This window comes from Molossus molossus, unplaced genomic scaffold (genome assembly GCF_014108415.1).
Source record: "Molossus molossus isolate mMolMol1 unplaced genomic scaffold, mMolMol1.p scaffold_m16_p_8, whole genome shotgun sequence".
NCBI classification, from domain to species: domain Eukaryota; kingdom Metazoa; phylum Chordata; class Mammalia; order Chiroptera; family Molossidae; genus Molossus; species Molossus molossus.
The window spans coordinates 34,977,599-34,994,340 of record NW_023425402.1 but is presented as its reverse complement, the minus strand read 5'-3'; the positions used below and the strand labels follow the sequence as shown (position 1 = coordinate 34,994,340).

The window sequence follows — 16,742 nt, the reverse complement described above, 5'->3', positions numbered from 1 at the left end:
ACAGGAAAAGCTAGGCAGACACCAGCCTGAGACACCTTCCCGCAGCCTGTGGGTGGGGTGGGCAGGGGCTCCTGAAGTCCCTGTGGGCCCCAGGCGGGGATGCTAGAGCTCCGAAGGCCAGTTTCCAAAAGGGTCTGGGCATGGGACACAGAGGAGCAGAGCGCTGGGCCCTGACATCTTAGACAAAGGATTAGGGTCATTGATGCCAGGCAGCAACGATCCCAAAGATCAGCCGGTGGAGACCTCAGAGAGCCGAGGTGGAGGGGAGTGTGCTGACCAGAGGCCCTCCCACTGCCCAGGCATGCGGACACTTCCTTCTGTGTCCCCACAGGCCACCTTGGCAGGACCGGGTGGGGAAAGAAGGCCTGGAGAGACCCCTGGATAGGCCTGAAGACACTAGAGAGGGACAGACTGGTCTGTTCTAGGAAGAGCAGGACCGGGTTCCCTTGGTACTCAGCAAAGTGACCATGATGTGTCTGACCAGGTGAGTCTCGACCAGAACAATCACCTTAAATTTTTTGTTCTTATTGTGGTTAAGATACATATAACATAAAATCTACAATTTTAAACAGTTTTAATGTAAAATTCAGGGGTATTAGATATATTCACACTGTTGCGTAACCATCCCCACTATTTCCAGAATCTTTTAACCTTTTTTTTTTTTTTTTTTCCCGAGCCACTATCAGGTCCAGTCATAAAACATTGTCATGTATTTAATTACACTGCTGTATATTTGCAGGGCGCAAATTTTTTACCCCTTCTCAATTTTTGTAATTGTCAGTTTATCCTCTTCATTATGAGATAAGAAAACTGCATTTTACTCCTTAGCTCAATCATGTTGCAGCCTTCAAAAATCTCTTTGCAAGTCTGCATTTGGATTGCATTTGAGTCTGCCACTCATCTTTTAAATACCTTCAATGGTTGCCAAGATATTTTCTCTGAAGAGATGTTTAATATAGGGTAATAGCCAAAAGTGATCTGTAGTACATCTGGGTGAACACAGTGGGCATTAAGCCTCATTATACCATGTAGAAACAAATTCAGGGTGTGAATGACTATAAGAGGTGCCGGTTGTAAGGGGACTCGGGGCAATTCTGGAAACAGAGTTCCAGGAATGGTAGTGAGGGGAGTAGGGAAGGAATGGGATAAAGTGTAAGCCAACTTCCAAGAAGAATACTTTCTTGTGCAAAACATTCTGTAGTGCTTGCTAAAGAAAATATTTCCATGTTGCTTTTCGATCATGCTAATATTTTAACTTGATCTGGAACAGCTGAATAAGGAGATGCCATCCTCTATAAAGGATCTGTGGATGGGTTTTAATCGTTGTTATTAGATTTAGCAACTACACAGAGTGAAGTAGTGTGGCTCCTGGGCTTTTAAGGGTCAGGGGCCGTAGGAAGTGGTAGTGACGAGCAGAGTGCCTGGCGGCAGGGCCTCCGGGTGGTCTGGGTAGTCGTGGGTGGTGACAGGAGGGCCCTTTTTATCTTTCCCATGTTCAAGCACATGGTTTCCATTGACTTTCCTACCCTGTGCCAGCCCTGCAGAGGCACCAAACAAGAGGATAAATGGGCTGTTATTCATAAAGCATGACCACAAAATTTTAATTAGAGCATCATGAATGAAGATCAGAATGATCCCCAGGGCTCAGAGAAATGATTTCAACCTTTCCTGGAGCACTTTCCTATTCATTGGAAAAGACCTTGATGAGATTAAAACATTTGACATCAGAGAGCAACAAAAATGATTGATATTATTGAAGGGCTAGTTTATGAGGAAACATTAGCAGCAATAAAGCTCTGCTAATAACACTGGGCTGAGGAAAAACTCAGGCAGACTGCAGTTTAATACAAAGAACTTGAACTACATGCCTGAGGATGAGAACTTTACCTTTTGAGGACCAAGAAACCTTGACATATGACAAAAGTAGAGAAACAAAACGTATGCCTCAAAGCTGCCCTTGTATATTAATGTATCATCACAGGTAACGGGGCTCTCCTCACTCCTTTCGTGAGTTGGGAAATTAAAAAGAAAAATCAGACAAAAATAAGAAAGAGATGAACATGAAGAAAGGAGCATTCTTGAGATGGAGAGGGGCAGGTGGTTTTATTTTTCAGACAGAAGGTTTCAGAAACCCCAGTGTTGTAGGAATTACCATGTGCTCCCCAGTCCTTCTGGACCCCAAGCTGTACATTTACTGTGGACACAGGACTGTTCACCTGAGAAAATCATATGATATAATTTGCACTCACCAACATGCCGGCTATTCCTGGGGGACCTGCTGGGCCTCGATCTCCCTGTTGGGATTTAAAAAAAATGATACTTATAATGATATCTATAGCATCTTTACCTATAAAATGAGTGCTCAAATAATCATTTGAATTTGGGAATGTTTTTCTTTGGAATTGATAAGCATTGTCAATATATCAGCTGGTGTGAAGCTAGAAGGTAGATGGAAAAACAACAAAATGAGTAGCCAACTGAACCTGTTAGCTTTCTTTTTAAAAAATAAAAGCAAAGAAAATAATCTTAATGAAAAGAAGCATTCATCTTATCATTTCTGGGACCTATTTTTATTTATTTATAATATGTTTTTATTGATTTTACAAAGAGCTGAAGGGAGAGGAAGATAGAGAGAGAGAAAAAACAGACTGGCTGCCTCCGGCAGGCCCCCTACTGGGAATCATGCCTGAAAACTCAAAACCCAGGCATGTGCCCCAACTGGGAATTCAACTTGTGACCTCTCCTTGGATGGGGGTGCATGGGATGATGGTTACCCAACTGAGCCACACTGTGACCTATTTTTAATAAGACTCCATACATACAGCTATAATTAGTCAATCTTTTTATTATACACATTCAAAAGTAATTCATTACCAATACTTAAAAGAGTAAACATATTGAATTCTCCTTAAAAGCTTTTCCTACACTTGTCTCATTGGATGTAGAGTTAGAATAAAGATATTTAGAATATGGATTATGTCGTTTTCATTAGGCCACTCGGAAGATCCCTTGAATTGCTCTGAACAGTAGAGTGAGTAACCCATTATTTTTTCCAAAGGCAATGTGGTATTTTAGATAAAGCTGACAATGCTAAAAATACTAATGATTATATATGGGATAATAAAATGGCAATTTTATTGAGCAGAACCTACATTAAAAAACTTCATAACTTCCTCCAGGGACATAAAAGAAGACTTGATTAAGTAGAGAGAGATGTTGTGTTCTTGGAGGGTGAGACCTGTTGTAAAGGTGTCACTGCTAGCCAAACTAATTTATAAATTTGATGCAATTCTTACGAAATTGCAGCTTGACCAAATAATAGTATAGTTTACTCAGGATAATAAATAAATGAGAGGATAAAAGAAAAAATAGAAGAAGAATAAGATTAACACCACCAATATTTAAATATATAATAAAGCTATAGCAATTAAGATAATGAAATGTTGGTGTGAGATTCAGCAGGATAGCAACACAAAATAACAGAAACCTCAGAAATAGACCAAAATTTATAACAAGATTTTAGTAAAGTAAGGAATGTATTATTGAACACACAGTGCTAATAATTGAATAATTTCTTTGAAAAAAGTTTGATTCCTCTTTTAATATTATACTCCCTATAAATTTCATGTAGATTTTGTAAAAAATAAAATATGACATATAAAATAACTAGAAGAAAATATAAATGACTATCCGTGGTTGAGCATAAGAATAAAAGTCATTTAGGGCATAAAATCAAATAAAAGAAAGTAGTTTTATATTTGACTACATAAAAAGTTTTATTTACATAATATTAAGCGGTAAGATTAAATGTGAAATTAAAGGCAAAGATAAACTAGATAAAACTCCAACATATAAGACAGAAATAATGTCTTTAATATATAAAGCATAGCTAGAGTCAAATAGAAAAAGAACTAAGAAATGTGGGCAACCAATGGGAACAGGTAATTCTTGTTAGTTTCACTCTACTCTTTTTAAATTATGGGTTTTTTTTTACCCTTGTAATGAATATACTAGAATTTATCATTCAGTGGAAACATCTGCATATCTGATAAAGATGAACATTAAGAGAATTGTCTGACAAGACATTCTTCCCAACGATTGGGTCTCTGATTTCTCTGAACTCCTCTCCTCTAGTGATCTGGCTCCTTTCTTATTTCCAAAGTTATGCCTCAGACTTTGTCAATAACAATAATTGCATCACTTCCATAATCTCAGTTTCATGAATTCCAGCCTTGGAACACCATCTCCTATTGTTATAATCTACTCCCTTAAGTACTTAAACCCCTGATACCCAATGCCACCAAGACCTGTAATCCATTGATGATACAATTTTTTGATGCCACCAAGACCCTTAATCCATTGATGGTGCAATTTTTTCACTATCCTTCACTCTCTGGATGGCCTCTCTCCATTATTTATCTAGTTTTAACTCCATGGTCACTTGTTATAATCACTCCTTTGTATATGCTGATAACTCTTTTGACCTATTGCTGCGTCTGGGACTCATTTGTAAAAACTGGAACCTTGTTTAAATACAACTCCCCTCCTATTCTGTACCTTTATTGGAGTGTCTACACATGGCTGGAAAAACACATATAATTTTGCTGACTAATCTCACTTCAGTCCATAACCATGAACCTGAAGGGGGGCCCTTAGGATTGCCTAGCCATCTCTCTGTAGTCCCTGGGTTCTCCCTCTCTCCTCGAAGATCTCCTTAAATCTCCAACCTCTTCTCCCTACCTCACTCTCAGAGGATGACCTTACTTCCTCCATCCCAGAATTTTTAAGCAATCAGTAAAGAACTTCTATAGATTTCAACCAATTCATCTTTCCACATGTAAGCACGTGTTGCCCTGTGCTTCTGTTTTCCCACCTGTTACCATCGATGAACTATTCAGCCTCCTCTCTGCAGCTAAACCCTCCATTTATACACTAGGTTCCCATCCCTCTTAGCTATTTAGGAACAAACAGTACTTCAGCAGTTCTTCCCTTTCCGCCTATATCATTCCCACCTCCCTCTACTTTCTGCCGGATCATCCCTTTAGCATATAAAACATCCTGGTATTTCTATGGTCTTAAAATCCATTTTATAAAATATTGTCCTACTTTCTTCAGCAACCACTGGCCCATTTCTTTGCTTTTCTTGGTAGCAAAACTCCTTGAGCATTGTTTATACTATATTTGTTGTCCCTATTTTTTTCTCTCATTCTCACTTAAACTCATTCAAGCCCAGAAGTTGCTCCTTACAAATATGGTGAATTAGGGATAATTACTCTGGTGATACATGACTTCTATATTGCCAAGTGTAATGGTCAATCCTTGACCCTATCCCCATCACACTTGACCTATTTGCAGTACTAGAGAAAGATGATCACTGCCGTCTCCTTGACACATTATCTGCACTTGGTTTTTACGACACCAAATGATCCTTCTTCCTCCCTGGTCACTTCATTTTAGTCTCCCTTGCTGATCTCCTAATGTGGGAGGGCTCAGGACTCAGTCCTTGATCCTCTTCCCTTTTTAAAAAGCCTACTGTTGTTCCTGTGGTGATCTTGTCCACCACATTCCCCTCACTCACTCCCTTGGGCTCCTTGGATGGAGCAAGAATGCTCATGCCATTTAGACTTACTGTTTTCTTTTGTTAAAAAAATGACAGATTTAACATGTACAACTTGATGACTTGATATATGTATATATTATGAAATAATCACCAAAATCAAGCTAATTAACATCTCTATTAACTCACATAGCTACCACTCTGTGTGTGTGTGTGTGGTGAGAACACTTAGCAAATTTCAACTATACTGTATAGTCTTGTTACAAATCCTCACCATGCCATACATCAGATCTCCAGAACTTGCTCACCTTGCCTGGAACATTCTTCCTGCAGACTTGAGGAAGACTTGGCTAGCTCCCCCTTACCTCTTTCAAGTCTTTGATCAGCTCTTGCCTTCTCAGCCCACCCTATTTAAAGATCACCTTGCTCCCCTCAGCACTCCCGGTTCCCTTTAACCTGCTCTTTTTCTTCCCATTTGTACTTGCCAACAATATTATTTAGTTATTTGGGCTCATTTGTTTAGTTTCTGTATCCTCTTTTTGGGATATAAGTTCCATGAAAGCAGAGATTTTTGTCTGTTCTGTTCCCTCATGTTTTAGGTTCCCTCAAACCTAAAACAGTTCCTGGTACAACAGCAGGTGCCCAGTAACCATGTCTGTGTTGAATCAGGGAACGCATTTCTAAGCCTTATACTTACCTTTATACCTGGGAATCCTTCTAGTCCTGGCAAACCCATTACACCAGGTTCTCCCTGTTAAACATGAACATAACAAACTCAGGAGCAATGATCAAAAGGATATTAAGCATTGGTTTCAAAAGCAAAGATTTTTTTGCCTTAAAAAATCCCTCAAACATTGGTAATCTAGCAAGTAGATGGTACACTCTATTTTCAAGCATTTGTACTCTTGCATTTGGTGTTTGAAAACAGTTTGAGAATAAAACTATTCCCTGGAGATGTATGAGTCTATTTTCTGATTAATTGCTTTTATTCTGATTAGGGATCTAATTGGAATGAATCCCTCTGGTCAGTGGTAGCTCCAACTGCAATAAGAATTTGAAGGAAAGGCTGTCTTAATAAAGTGTGCCAACTTGCGAGGTGCCCGAGGCTGCTAGGTTACCAGAGAGTAAGACTGAGCCCTTGGGAGCAGAGGAAGATGGAGTTCTCAGAGAAGCTGGTCACCCTGCAGTCTTCCCTGCAGCTGCAGTGGGACGTGAATTGTGACTACTTCAGAGGACGACCCCAGGAGCAGCATCTCTAATGATTTCAAGTTACTGATCAAGCTGATGGGTCACTGAGAGGAGACGCGTGAGCATTTCCCACTAAAAAAAGATCTTACATATTCTAGTGTGTGGTCCCAAGTAACCAGAGACGTCAGGACCTCAAGGGACACGTTTAGAAAAGTTAGAGTGAAGGAAGCTGCTCACTTTGAACAAATAAATATTAGGACGTTTAAATCAAGGGAGATAAAGTGGGTAGCATATGACTTGATAGAACTTTTTTCTTTTCTGTTTTTAACTTAAATAATTTTTCCATTAAAGTTTATATTCAATGTTATTTTATATTAGTTTCAGGTGTATAGCATAGTGGTAACACAATGATCTGATTTATAAAATGAATTCCTCAATAATTCAAGTACCCACCTGGCAAAATACATAGTTATTTACAATATTATTAACCATATTCCCTATGCTGAATTTGATGTTCCCATGACTATTCTGTAACTACCAATTTGTACTTCTTAATCTCTATACTTTTTTACCCATTTCCACACTTCCTCCCCTCTGGCAACCATCAAAACAGAACCAGATTCACTGATACTTTTTATGCTTCAGAAATCTTTTAAAATGTCTATTACTATGTAACCTGTCAATCAGAAAAAATGATATTTAAATTCTATTCTGCATAAAACTCTCTAAAAGAGACCCAGGGTTACTGCCAAAGGAAATAAGCTCTTGGATTCTTTTTGGTTACATTCCCAACAATCCTTAGGACAGAGGACAGTGCTCAGCCAATCAATATGTGTTTGAAATTAGTCAATAATTAAATATTTAATGGAAAACCACTTATAAATTGTACACCAAAGACATAAAATTGAGCATCTCAGAAGACAATTAATCCAGTTGAGGATACCTTTCATCTATAAAGGTTTACTGAGCAGATTTAAAACAGGTGATTTAGCATCATGGGATTTGAAGGATACTCTAAGAGTAAAGCTATCCCTACCCACCTCAACATGACTTTTCCATTTTCTACTCTGTGACCTAAAATTCTACCCTTCTGACCTTATTTCTAATGGCATGAGATGTTCTCTCTCCACACTGGGCAATTGATGGGAAATGAAGGAAGTTGCTTGGTGGTGCTGACACACAGCCCCAGAGAGTCCTTTCCAAGTTTCATCTATGACAAACCTGAAGGTTACACTGGGCTTAATGTCATGATTCCACATTCTGTGTGTGCTTCACTCAACACTTCTAAAAGCAAGGAACACCCTTTCTTTAGTTTTTATTCTTTACCCTTTGTTGCAGCTAAAATTTTGAAGCTTAATATCTTCAAATTCTACTCAAATATGTCTGCATTTTTGTTGCTACCCACTTTCCGGTCAGGTGAATTATAATTTATTCTTTATTATAATGTTTAAAAAAAAAAAAAAAAGCTTTTCTGACCTTAATCTGCAATTATTAATGATAACACTTGAATGTTCCAGAAAAGCTAGTGAGAAGTCTAGGTGCCCCTAGATGATTCGGAAGGAATGTTTTGTGTGTGTGAGGATGAGAAGAAAAGAGCAGGAGGAAATTTTTTCCAATAAGTTGAAAATTAAAATTAGGATGAAGAATGTAACAAAAGTTACAGATAAAACAAGGGCAGAATGAGTAGCAAAACAAAGGAAACTTCTCGATGACATACTTGGTGTTTGAGAAATGCTACTAACTGGTTGAAATCATGCTTTCAAGGGAAATCAAATTGGCTTTTAATATATAATGCCCCATAGAAAAAACAACTCTTTAATTCATCTCCTTTGAAAATACATTTAGATGTGAAAAGATTGCTTGTTATGGTTTGTTCTTTTGCTCATTTAAAATGTATTCATCTGGTTTTACCAAACTGTACTGTAAGGAAAGGGCTTTAAGTTTTTCCACATGACAATGGAAAGTGGTTTGAAAGTTTACTGCTTCAAGTTTCTGGTACATCTGCGTTCAAGTATGTACTCCAACATTAAAAGGACATACAAATTAAATATAAAAGGTGGATAAACCAAAGAACTTATATGTGTAACCAATGGACATAGACAACAATGTTGGGGGTGGGGTGAGGGGGTGGGGAGGAAGGTGTCTGGGGAGAAAAAGGAGAAACATCTGTAACAAAAATAAATTAATAAAATTAATAAATTAATAAAAATTGCAAAATAAAAAAAGAAATCCAAAAGGTGGAACATATGCTTAAAAGGGACATGGAAGGAAAAACTGCCAGGAAATAAAGAGATCTGATTGGACTTAGCAGAACTTTGACAGGATGCTCCCTGGTTGAAAAGGATGCTTGAGAACAATTATCATTCTCTGGGCAGCTGAGGACATGATGTCTTTCTGTGCTGAGTGTTAACTCCTGATACATTACTCCCAATAAGCGGGTTTATGACAGCACACCACATCTCCTACAGAATAACTGCCTCACATTCAAAGAAAATACACATTCCCCTGCTTTTTCTTTTTCTTTTTTTTTTGTTGGGGAGATGGCAGACACATTAAGGAATATCTTTCCAGTAAGTATTTCTCTTCCACAATCTACTTAACATGGAATCAATCATCGAAATTGTTCTATTAGAAGAAAGTGTCCCATTTATCATGAGCTTTATATATGCCTTCCTCCATCACAGGGCGATTTAAAAACACACTGATGGGGGGACCGAAAAATGGCGGCGGAGTGAATGGAGCTACACAGACCGTCTCCCAGAACCAAACTGGAATTACAACTATAACACAGACAAATCGACGGGAAAAACCAACAGAAAAGCAGCTTGCGAGGACCATACAACGAGGGACACTGACTCCATCCCGGTAGGCTTGTAAAGGCGCAAGACGGGGCTGGGAGCCCACGGTCGGCAGCTCGGCAGCGGCCTCAGCTGGGAGCAGCGCCCTCGGGTTACACTCCCAGGTGGCTCCACAGCGCACACGGGACAGAGGCTGAAACAGCCACAGCCACTCACCTTGGGCTCCGGCAGAGGGAGGGCAGACTGGACTGGAACTGAGTCGGGACACTCGGGGTTTGGAGGGCGCTCAGAGCGTTTGCTGAGTGCAGCCACTCAGGACGGTGGCCGTATTGCTCCTTCCCAGGGCTCTGAGGAGAGGCAGCAGCCCCTCCCTCGGAGATCCAACCCCACCCTGTGGGCCATTGAAGTGCTAATTGAGGCTCACTAACAACCAGCATCTGCCCCACCCTCCTGAAAGCCCCTTGGCTGAGCACCAGAGGCAGTTTTTCAATCAACTGACAACCCAAAACTCATCAATTAACCTAGACTGCTAGCCTCCAGGCAAAAAGCTAGAGGATAACAGTACGTTTCCTGGGCTGGCAACTTTAACCAGGAAAGTAAGACTTGACAGTGGTGTTCAACGTGGGTCCTCCCTCGCTCATCTAAACACAGGAGAGGGAGCCACAAACAGCAGAACACCAACACCCACAGGGAGAACTTGACAGGCTCCAAAGCCCACAGTGATAGCCAAAATGGTGAAACACAGAAACAGAAGCCAAATGAAAGAGCAAGACACCTCCACCGAAGATGAGATCAATGCAGAGCAATTAGGCATGTTAACAGAGCTAGAATTCAGAGCCATGATCTTGAGGAAGCTGAACAGCATGAGTAAGGACATAGAGACACTGAAAATAAGCCAATTAGAAATTAAAAACCAACAAGAAGAGATAAAAAATGACATATCAGAAATGAAAAACACATTGGAAGGTTTAAAAAGCAGAGTAGGGGAAGCTGAGGACTGGATCAGTGAATTAGAAGACAGGGTAGAAAAAATCAACCAATCAGAAAAACAAAAGGAAAAAACTATTAAAAAACAGGAAGACAGCTTAAGAGAACTATGGGACAACTGGAAACGTAATAATATTCGCATCATAGGAGTCCCCGAAGAAGAAGAAAATGAGCAAGGGATAGAGAATATATTCAAAAAAATATTGAGAGAAAACATCCCTAATTTGGTGAAGGAAGAAGGCATTCAAGTTCAAGAAGCACAGACAGTCCCAAGTAAGAAGAACCCAAACAGGCCCACACCAAGACACATAGTAATTAAAATGCCACAAATTAAAGACAAAGAGAGAATCCTAAAAGCAGCAAGAGATAAGCAACAGGTTACCTACAAAGGGAACCCCATAAGGCTCTCAGCAGACTTCTCACAAGAAACACTACAGGCCAGAAGAGAATGGCATGAAGTAATCAAAGTCATGAAAAACAAGAATCTGAATCCAAGACTACTCTACCCAGCAAGGCTATCATTCAAAATAGAAGGTCAAATAAAGAGCTTCCCAGACAAAAAAAGGCTAAGGGAATACATTAGCACCAAACCAGCACTGCAAGAAATGTTAAAAGGACTGCTGTAATTCGCAGTAAAAATGGGAAGAAAAATAGAACCACACTAAACAAAAATGGCAATAAATAAGTACATATCAATAATCACCTTAAACGTTAATGGATTGAATGCTCCCATAAAGAGACACAGAGTAGCTGATTGGATAAGAAAGCATGACTCATCTATATGTTGTTTACAAGAGACCCACCTCTCAACAAAAGACTCACATAGGTTGAAAGTGAAGGGATGGAAAAAAATTTTCCAAGCAAATGGAAAGCAAAAAAAAGCTGGGGTAGCAATTCTCATATCTGATAAAATAGATTTCAAAATGAAGACCATAACTAGAGACAAAGACGGCCACTACATAATATTGAAAGGATCTATCCAACAGGAAGATATAACCTTGATAAACATATATGCACCCAATATAGGAGCACCAAAATATATTAAAAATCTTCTGGAGGACTTCCAAGGAGAAATCGACAACAATACAATCATAGCAGGGGACTTCAACACCCCGTTGACAGCACTGGATAGATCCTCTAGGCAAAAAATTAGCAAGGAAACAGAGACTCTAAATGAAGCACTAGACCAAATGGATTTAATAGATATCTACAGAGAATTACACCCCAAAACTACAGAATACACATTCTTCTCAAGTGCACATGGGACATTCTCAAAGATAGACCACATGATAGGACACAAACTAAATCTCTACAAGTTCAAGAAGATTGAAATCATATCAAGCATCTTCTCAGATCACAATGGCATGAAACTAGAAATCAATTGCAACAAGAACATGCAAAGACATTTCAACACATGGAGGTTAAATAGCATGTTATTAAACAATGAATGGGTCACCGTCGAGATCAAGGAAGAAATTAAAAACTTCCTGGAAACCAATGAAAATGAACACACAACAACACAAAATCTATGGGTTGCAGTGAAAGCAGTTCTGAGAGGGAAGTTCATAGCACTACAAGCCTACCTCAAAAAACAAGAAAAATTTCTAATTGACTGTCTAACCTCACAACTTAAAGAATTAGAAAGTAAACAAAAAGAAAACCCCAGAGCAAGTAGAAGGAAGGAAATAGTAAAGATCAGAGCAGAAATAAATGACATAGAGACCAGAAAAACAATTCAAAGGATCAATGAAACATAGAGCTGGTTTTTCGAAAAGATAAACAAGATTGATGGACCCTTAGCTAGACTCACCAAGAAACAAAGAGAGAGAACCCAAATACACAAAATCAGAAATGAGAGAGGAGAAGTAACAACCAACACCATGGAAATACAAAAGATCGTTAACAACTACTATGAACAACTATATGGCAACAAATTCGAAAATCTAAGCGAAATGGACAAATTTCTAGAAACACACAGTCTCCCAAAACTATTCCCGGAAGAGATAGAAAACTTGAACAGACCAATAACAACCAAGGAAATTGAAGAGGTAATCAAGACTCTCCCAGCAAACAAAAGCCCAGGCCCAGATGGTTTCACGGGGGAGTTTTACCGAACATTCAAAAAAGAACTAACACCCATTCTCCTCAAACTATTTCAAAAAATTCAAGAAGAAGGAAGACTTCCAAACACGTTCTATGAGGCCAGCATAATTCTAATTCCAAAACCAGAAAAAGACACTACAAAGAAAGAAAACTACAGGCCAATATCCCTGATGAACATAGATGCCAAAATCCTGAACAAAATATTAGCAAATCGGATCCAGAAGTACATCAAAAAAATTATTCACCATGACCAAGTGGGATTCATTCCAGGGATGCAAGGCTGGTACAATATTCGCAAGTCAATAAACGTGATACACCACATCAACAAAATGAAGAATAAAAACCACATGATCATATCAATAGATGCTGAAAAAGCATTCGACAAAATCCAGCATCCATTTCTGATAAAAACGCTCAGCAATGTAGGAATAGAGGGATCATATCTCAACATAATAAAGGCTATATATGAAAGACCTACAGCCAACATCATACTCAATGGACAGAAACTAAAAAAATTTCCATTAAGAACAGGAACAAGACAGGGATGTCCACTTTCGCCACTCTTATTTAACATTGTACTGGAAGTCTTAGCCACAGCAATCAGACATGAACTAAAAATAAAAGGGATCCAAATTGGAAAGGAGGAAGTGAAACTGTCATTATTTGCAGATGACATGATATTGTACATAGAAAACCCTAAAGACTCCATCAAAAATCTATTAGACTTAATAAATGAATTTGGCAAAGTAGCAGGATACAAAATTAACGTCAAGAAATCGACGGCATTCTTGTACATCAATGATGAACTCACAGAAAGAGAAACTGAAAAAACAATCCCATTTACCATCGCGCCAAAAAAATTACGATACCTAGGAATAAACTTAACCAAAGAAGTAAAGGACCTCTTTGCAGAAAACTACAGGTCATTGAAAAAAGAAATAGAGGAAGATATAAAAAAGTGGAAGCACATACCCTGTTCATGGATTGGAAGAATTAACATAATTAAAATGTCCATACTACCCAAAGCAATCTATAGATTCAATGCAATCCCCATCAAAATACCAACGACATATTTCAGAGAACTAGAACAAATACTTCAAAAGTTCATATGGAAACAAAAAAGACCCCGAATAGCCACAGCAATCTTGAAAAAGAAGAACAAAGTAGGTGGGATCATAATACCAGATATCAGGTTATACTACAAAGCGACTGTAACCAAAACAGCCTGGTACTGGCACAAGAACAGGCATATAGACCAGTGGAACAGAACTGAAAACCCAGAAATGGACCCAAGGCAATACGCTCAATTAATATTTGACAAAGGTGGCAAGAGCATACAGTGGAGTAAAGACAGCCTCTTTAATAAATGGTGTTGGGAAAATTGGACAGCTACATGCAAAAAAATGAAACTAGACCATCAACTTACACCATACACAAAAATAAACTCAAAATGGATAAAAGACTTAAATGTGACCCGTGAATCCATAAAAATTCTAGAAGAAACTGCAGGCAACAAAATTTCGGACATCATACGCAGCAGAATATTCACTGATACATCACCTAAGGCAACAGAAATAAAGGAGAAAATGAACACATGGGACTACATCAAACTAAAAAGCTTCTGCACAGCAAAAGAAACAATCATCAAAATGGAAAGGCAACCCACTGTATGGGAGTACATCATTGCCAATGATGTATCAGATAAGGGGTTAATTTCCAATATATATAGAGTGCTCATACAACTCCACAAAAGGAAGACAAAGAACCCAATTAAAAAATGGGCAGAGGAGCTGAATAGACACCTCTCCAAACAGGACATACAAATGGCCAAGAGACATATGAAGAAATGCTCAACATCACTAATCATCAGAGAGATGTAAATTAAAACAACAATGAGGTATCACCTCACACCTGTCAGAATGGCCGCCATCAACAAATCATCAAACAACAATACACTGCTGGTGGGAATGCAGACTGGTGCAGCCGCTATGGAAAACAATATGGTGCTACCTCAAAAAATTAAAAATTGAACTTCCATTTGACCCAGTGATCCCACTGCTGGGAATATACCCTAGGAAGCCTGAAACACCAATCAGGAAGAATATATGTACCCCCATGTTCATAGCAACACTATTTACAATAGCTAAGATCTGGAAACAGCCCAAGTGTCCACCAGTAGACGAATGGATAAAAAAGCAGTGGTACATATACACAATGGAGTACTATGCAGCGGTAAGAAAGAAAGACCTCTTATCCTTTGAGACGACATGGAGGGACCTGGAAAGTATTATCCTAAGTGAAAGAAGCCAAGCAGAAAAAGACAAATACCACATGATCTCACTTATATACGGAATATAATGAACATAACAGTCTGAGGAATACAGTAGACCCAGACACATGGAAGTAGGGCACAGACTGACATCCCTCAGAAGAGGGGATGGGGGGTGGGGGGTGGGAAGAGATAAACCACAGAACTTATATGCATGTATGCATGACCAATGGACATGGACAACTAAGCTGGGGACAGGGTGGAGGGGGGGTAGGGTGGGGGGTACCAATGGGGTAAAAAGGTAAAATATCTGTAACAAAAAAATAAATAAAAATTCATAAATAAATAAATAAATAAAGAAAGAAAGAAAGAAAGAAAGAAATTTCTATGAGGAGCAAAAAAAAATAAAAAAAAATTAAAAACACACTGATGAAAGAGATGACCGTCGAGGGCAGTGACAACATCAGAACAGATGCATTTTACGAATGAAGAGCACACTGCTGGCATTTTCTTGGTGGCCAGCCTGCTACCTCCAGCATGTTAACTGATAAACATCTGAGGAGGCAGGGCATCTTTGCCTGATGCTCTTCTTCCAAACTTTAATCAAGACCTAGTTTTTAAATGACACAAAACATGGAAATATACATACCACTGGGCCAGGATCACCTTTTGGGCCCTAGGATTAAAAAAAGGAAAGTCATTTTTAAAAGAATGACTGAAGCAAAGTGATAGAATATGAAGCATTTTTGTCTGATTTGTTTAATACGCACACAAATATTTGCAAGTTTTGTTCTGCTACAGTTTGGATTTAAAGAATAAGATGAAGAAACATAACTCGATGGAATTGCTATGACAGCAATTGTTGAGAAATTGACTTCATTCTTAGACTGTCAATGCAAAAAGTGACACAGCGATGCATAATCGAATTTTCATTATTGTGGCTGTGTACTTTTTCTCAGTTTTATTATAATTGGTTTCATTATTTCCTCCAGCATAAAAAAATTTGGTGATATTTGTTACATGTACTTGTGTGTGTGTGTGTGTGTGTGTGTGTGTGTGTGTGTGAATTTGGGAGTTTTGTTTTCACTGTGGCTGTTCAGCTAAAGTATACTTGGTGATAAACAACTGTACTCACAGTGGGGCCGGGGGGCCCTGGATAACTGGGGACATTCACACCTCCCTTCAAAAAAAGAAAGAAAAAGATGACAAGAATTATGTTAATCCATAACTGAACAATTATTTTAAATAATTATAAAAGTAAATACCTGGATTTTATATAAACTGCTCATTCCATTTCCTTCAACGAATGGCACACCCTTAGGAAAGAAATGAGATACAGAATTATTCTTTTCAGTTAACAGTTAGCATCTCTACCTTTTATCTTTTTACAAAAAGATATTTTTCCTATTCTGTTTTAGAAAGTGAGGTTAACACTATAAGTAAAATAACATAATGTTTCTATTTTGGGCTCTTCAAACACAAATACAGAGGAAAAAAATGAAATGGAGTGTGAACTACACCTGGAGCAGACAGATATGTCCAGTGGGGGTGTGATTAATGTGCAGGTGTGACAGGTGAGACACTAATGCATTCAGAGGGAAATATTATTTGTGCATTAAAATTCAGTTTCTGAATTACCAATTTATGCTAACTGTTTACAGCCTGCTGACCAGCAACACTGCTGATGAAGATGTGAACAGGGAACAATTTGGCTACTGAAACGTAATTTTTTCCCACAGTCTCTTCAAGCTAAATAGAAAATTAAGGTTAAATGGGATAATGTTACCCACAACCCTTTGTGGACATTTCTACAAAAACATACTGTTTAGAACAGGGAGCA

General features: G+C 38.6%; 1 protein-coding gene across 1 annotated transcript in view; it reads right to left on the bottom strand.

Moving 5' to 3' along the window:
• Positions 1 to 16,742, bottom strand: part of COL19A1 (collagen type XIX alpha 1 chain) — a 325,038-nt gene that overhangs the window by 27,942 nt on the left and 280,354 nt on the right. Inside the window, exons 38-42 of the mRNA XM_036248752.1 lie at positions 16,168 to 16,218; positions 16,038 to 16,082; positions 15,552 to 15,578; positions 6,255 to 6,308; positions 2,250 to 2,294 (exon numbers count right to left, since the gene is read on the bottom strand). Of these exons, the coding sequence (XP_036104645.1) occupies positions 2,250 to 2,294; positions 6,255 to 6,308; positions 15,552 to 15,578; positions 16,038 to 16,082; positions 16,168 to 16,218 (222 nt within the window). The remainder of the gene's footprint in view (positions 1 to 2,249; positions 2,295 to 6,254; positions 6,309 to 15,551; positions 15,579 to 16,037; positions 16,083 to 16,167; positions 16,219 to 16,742) is intronic.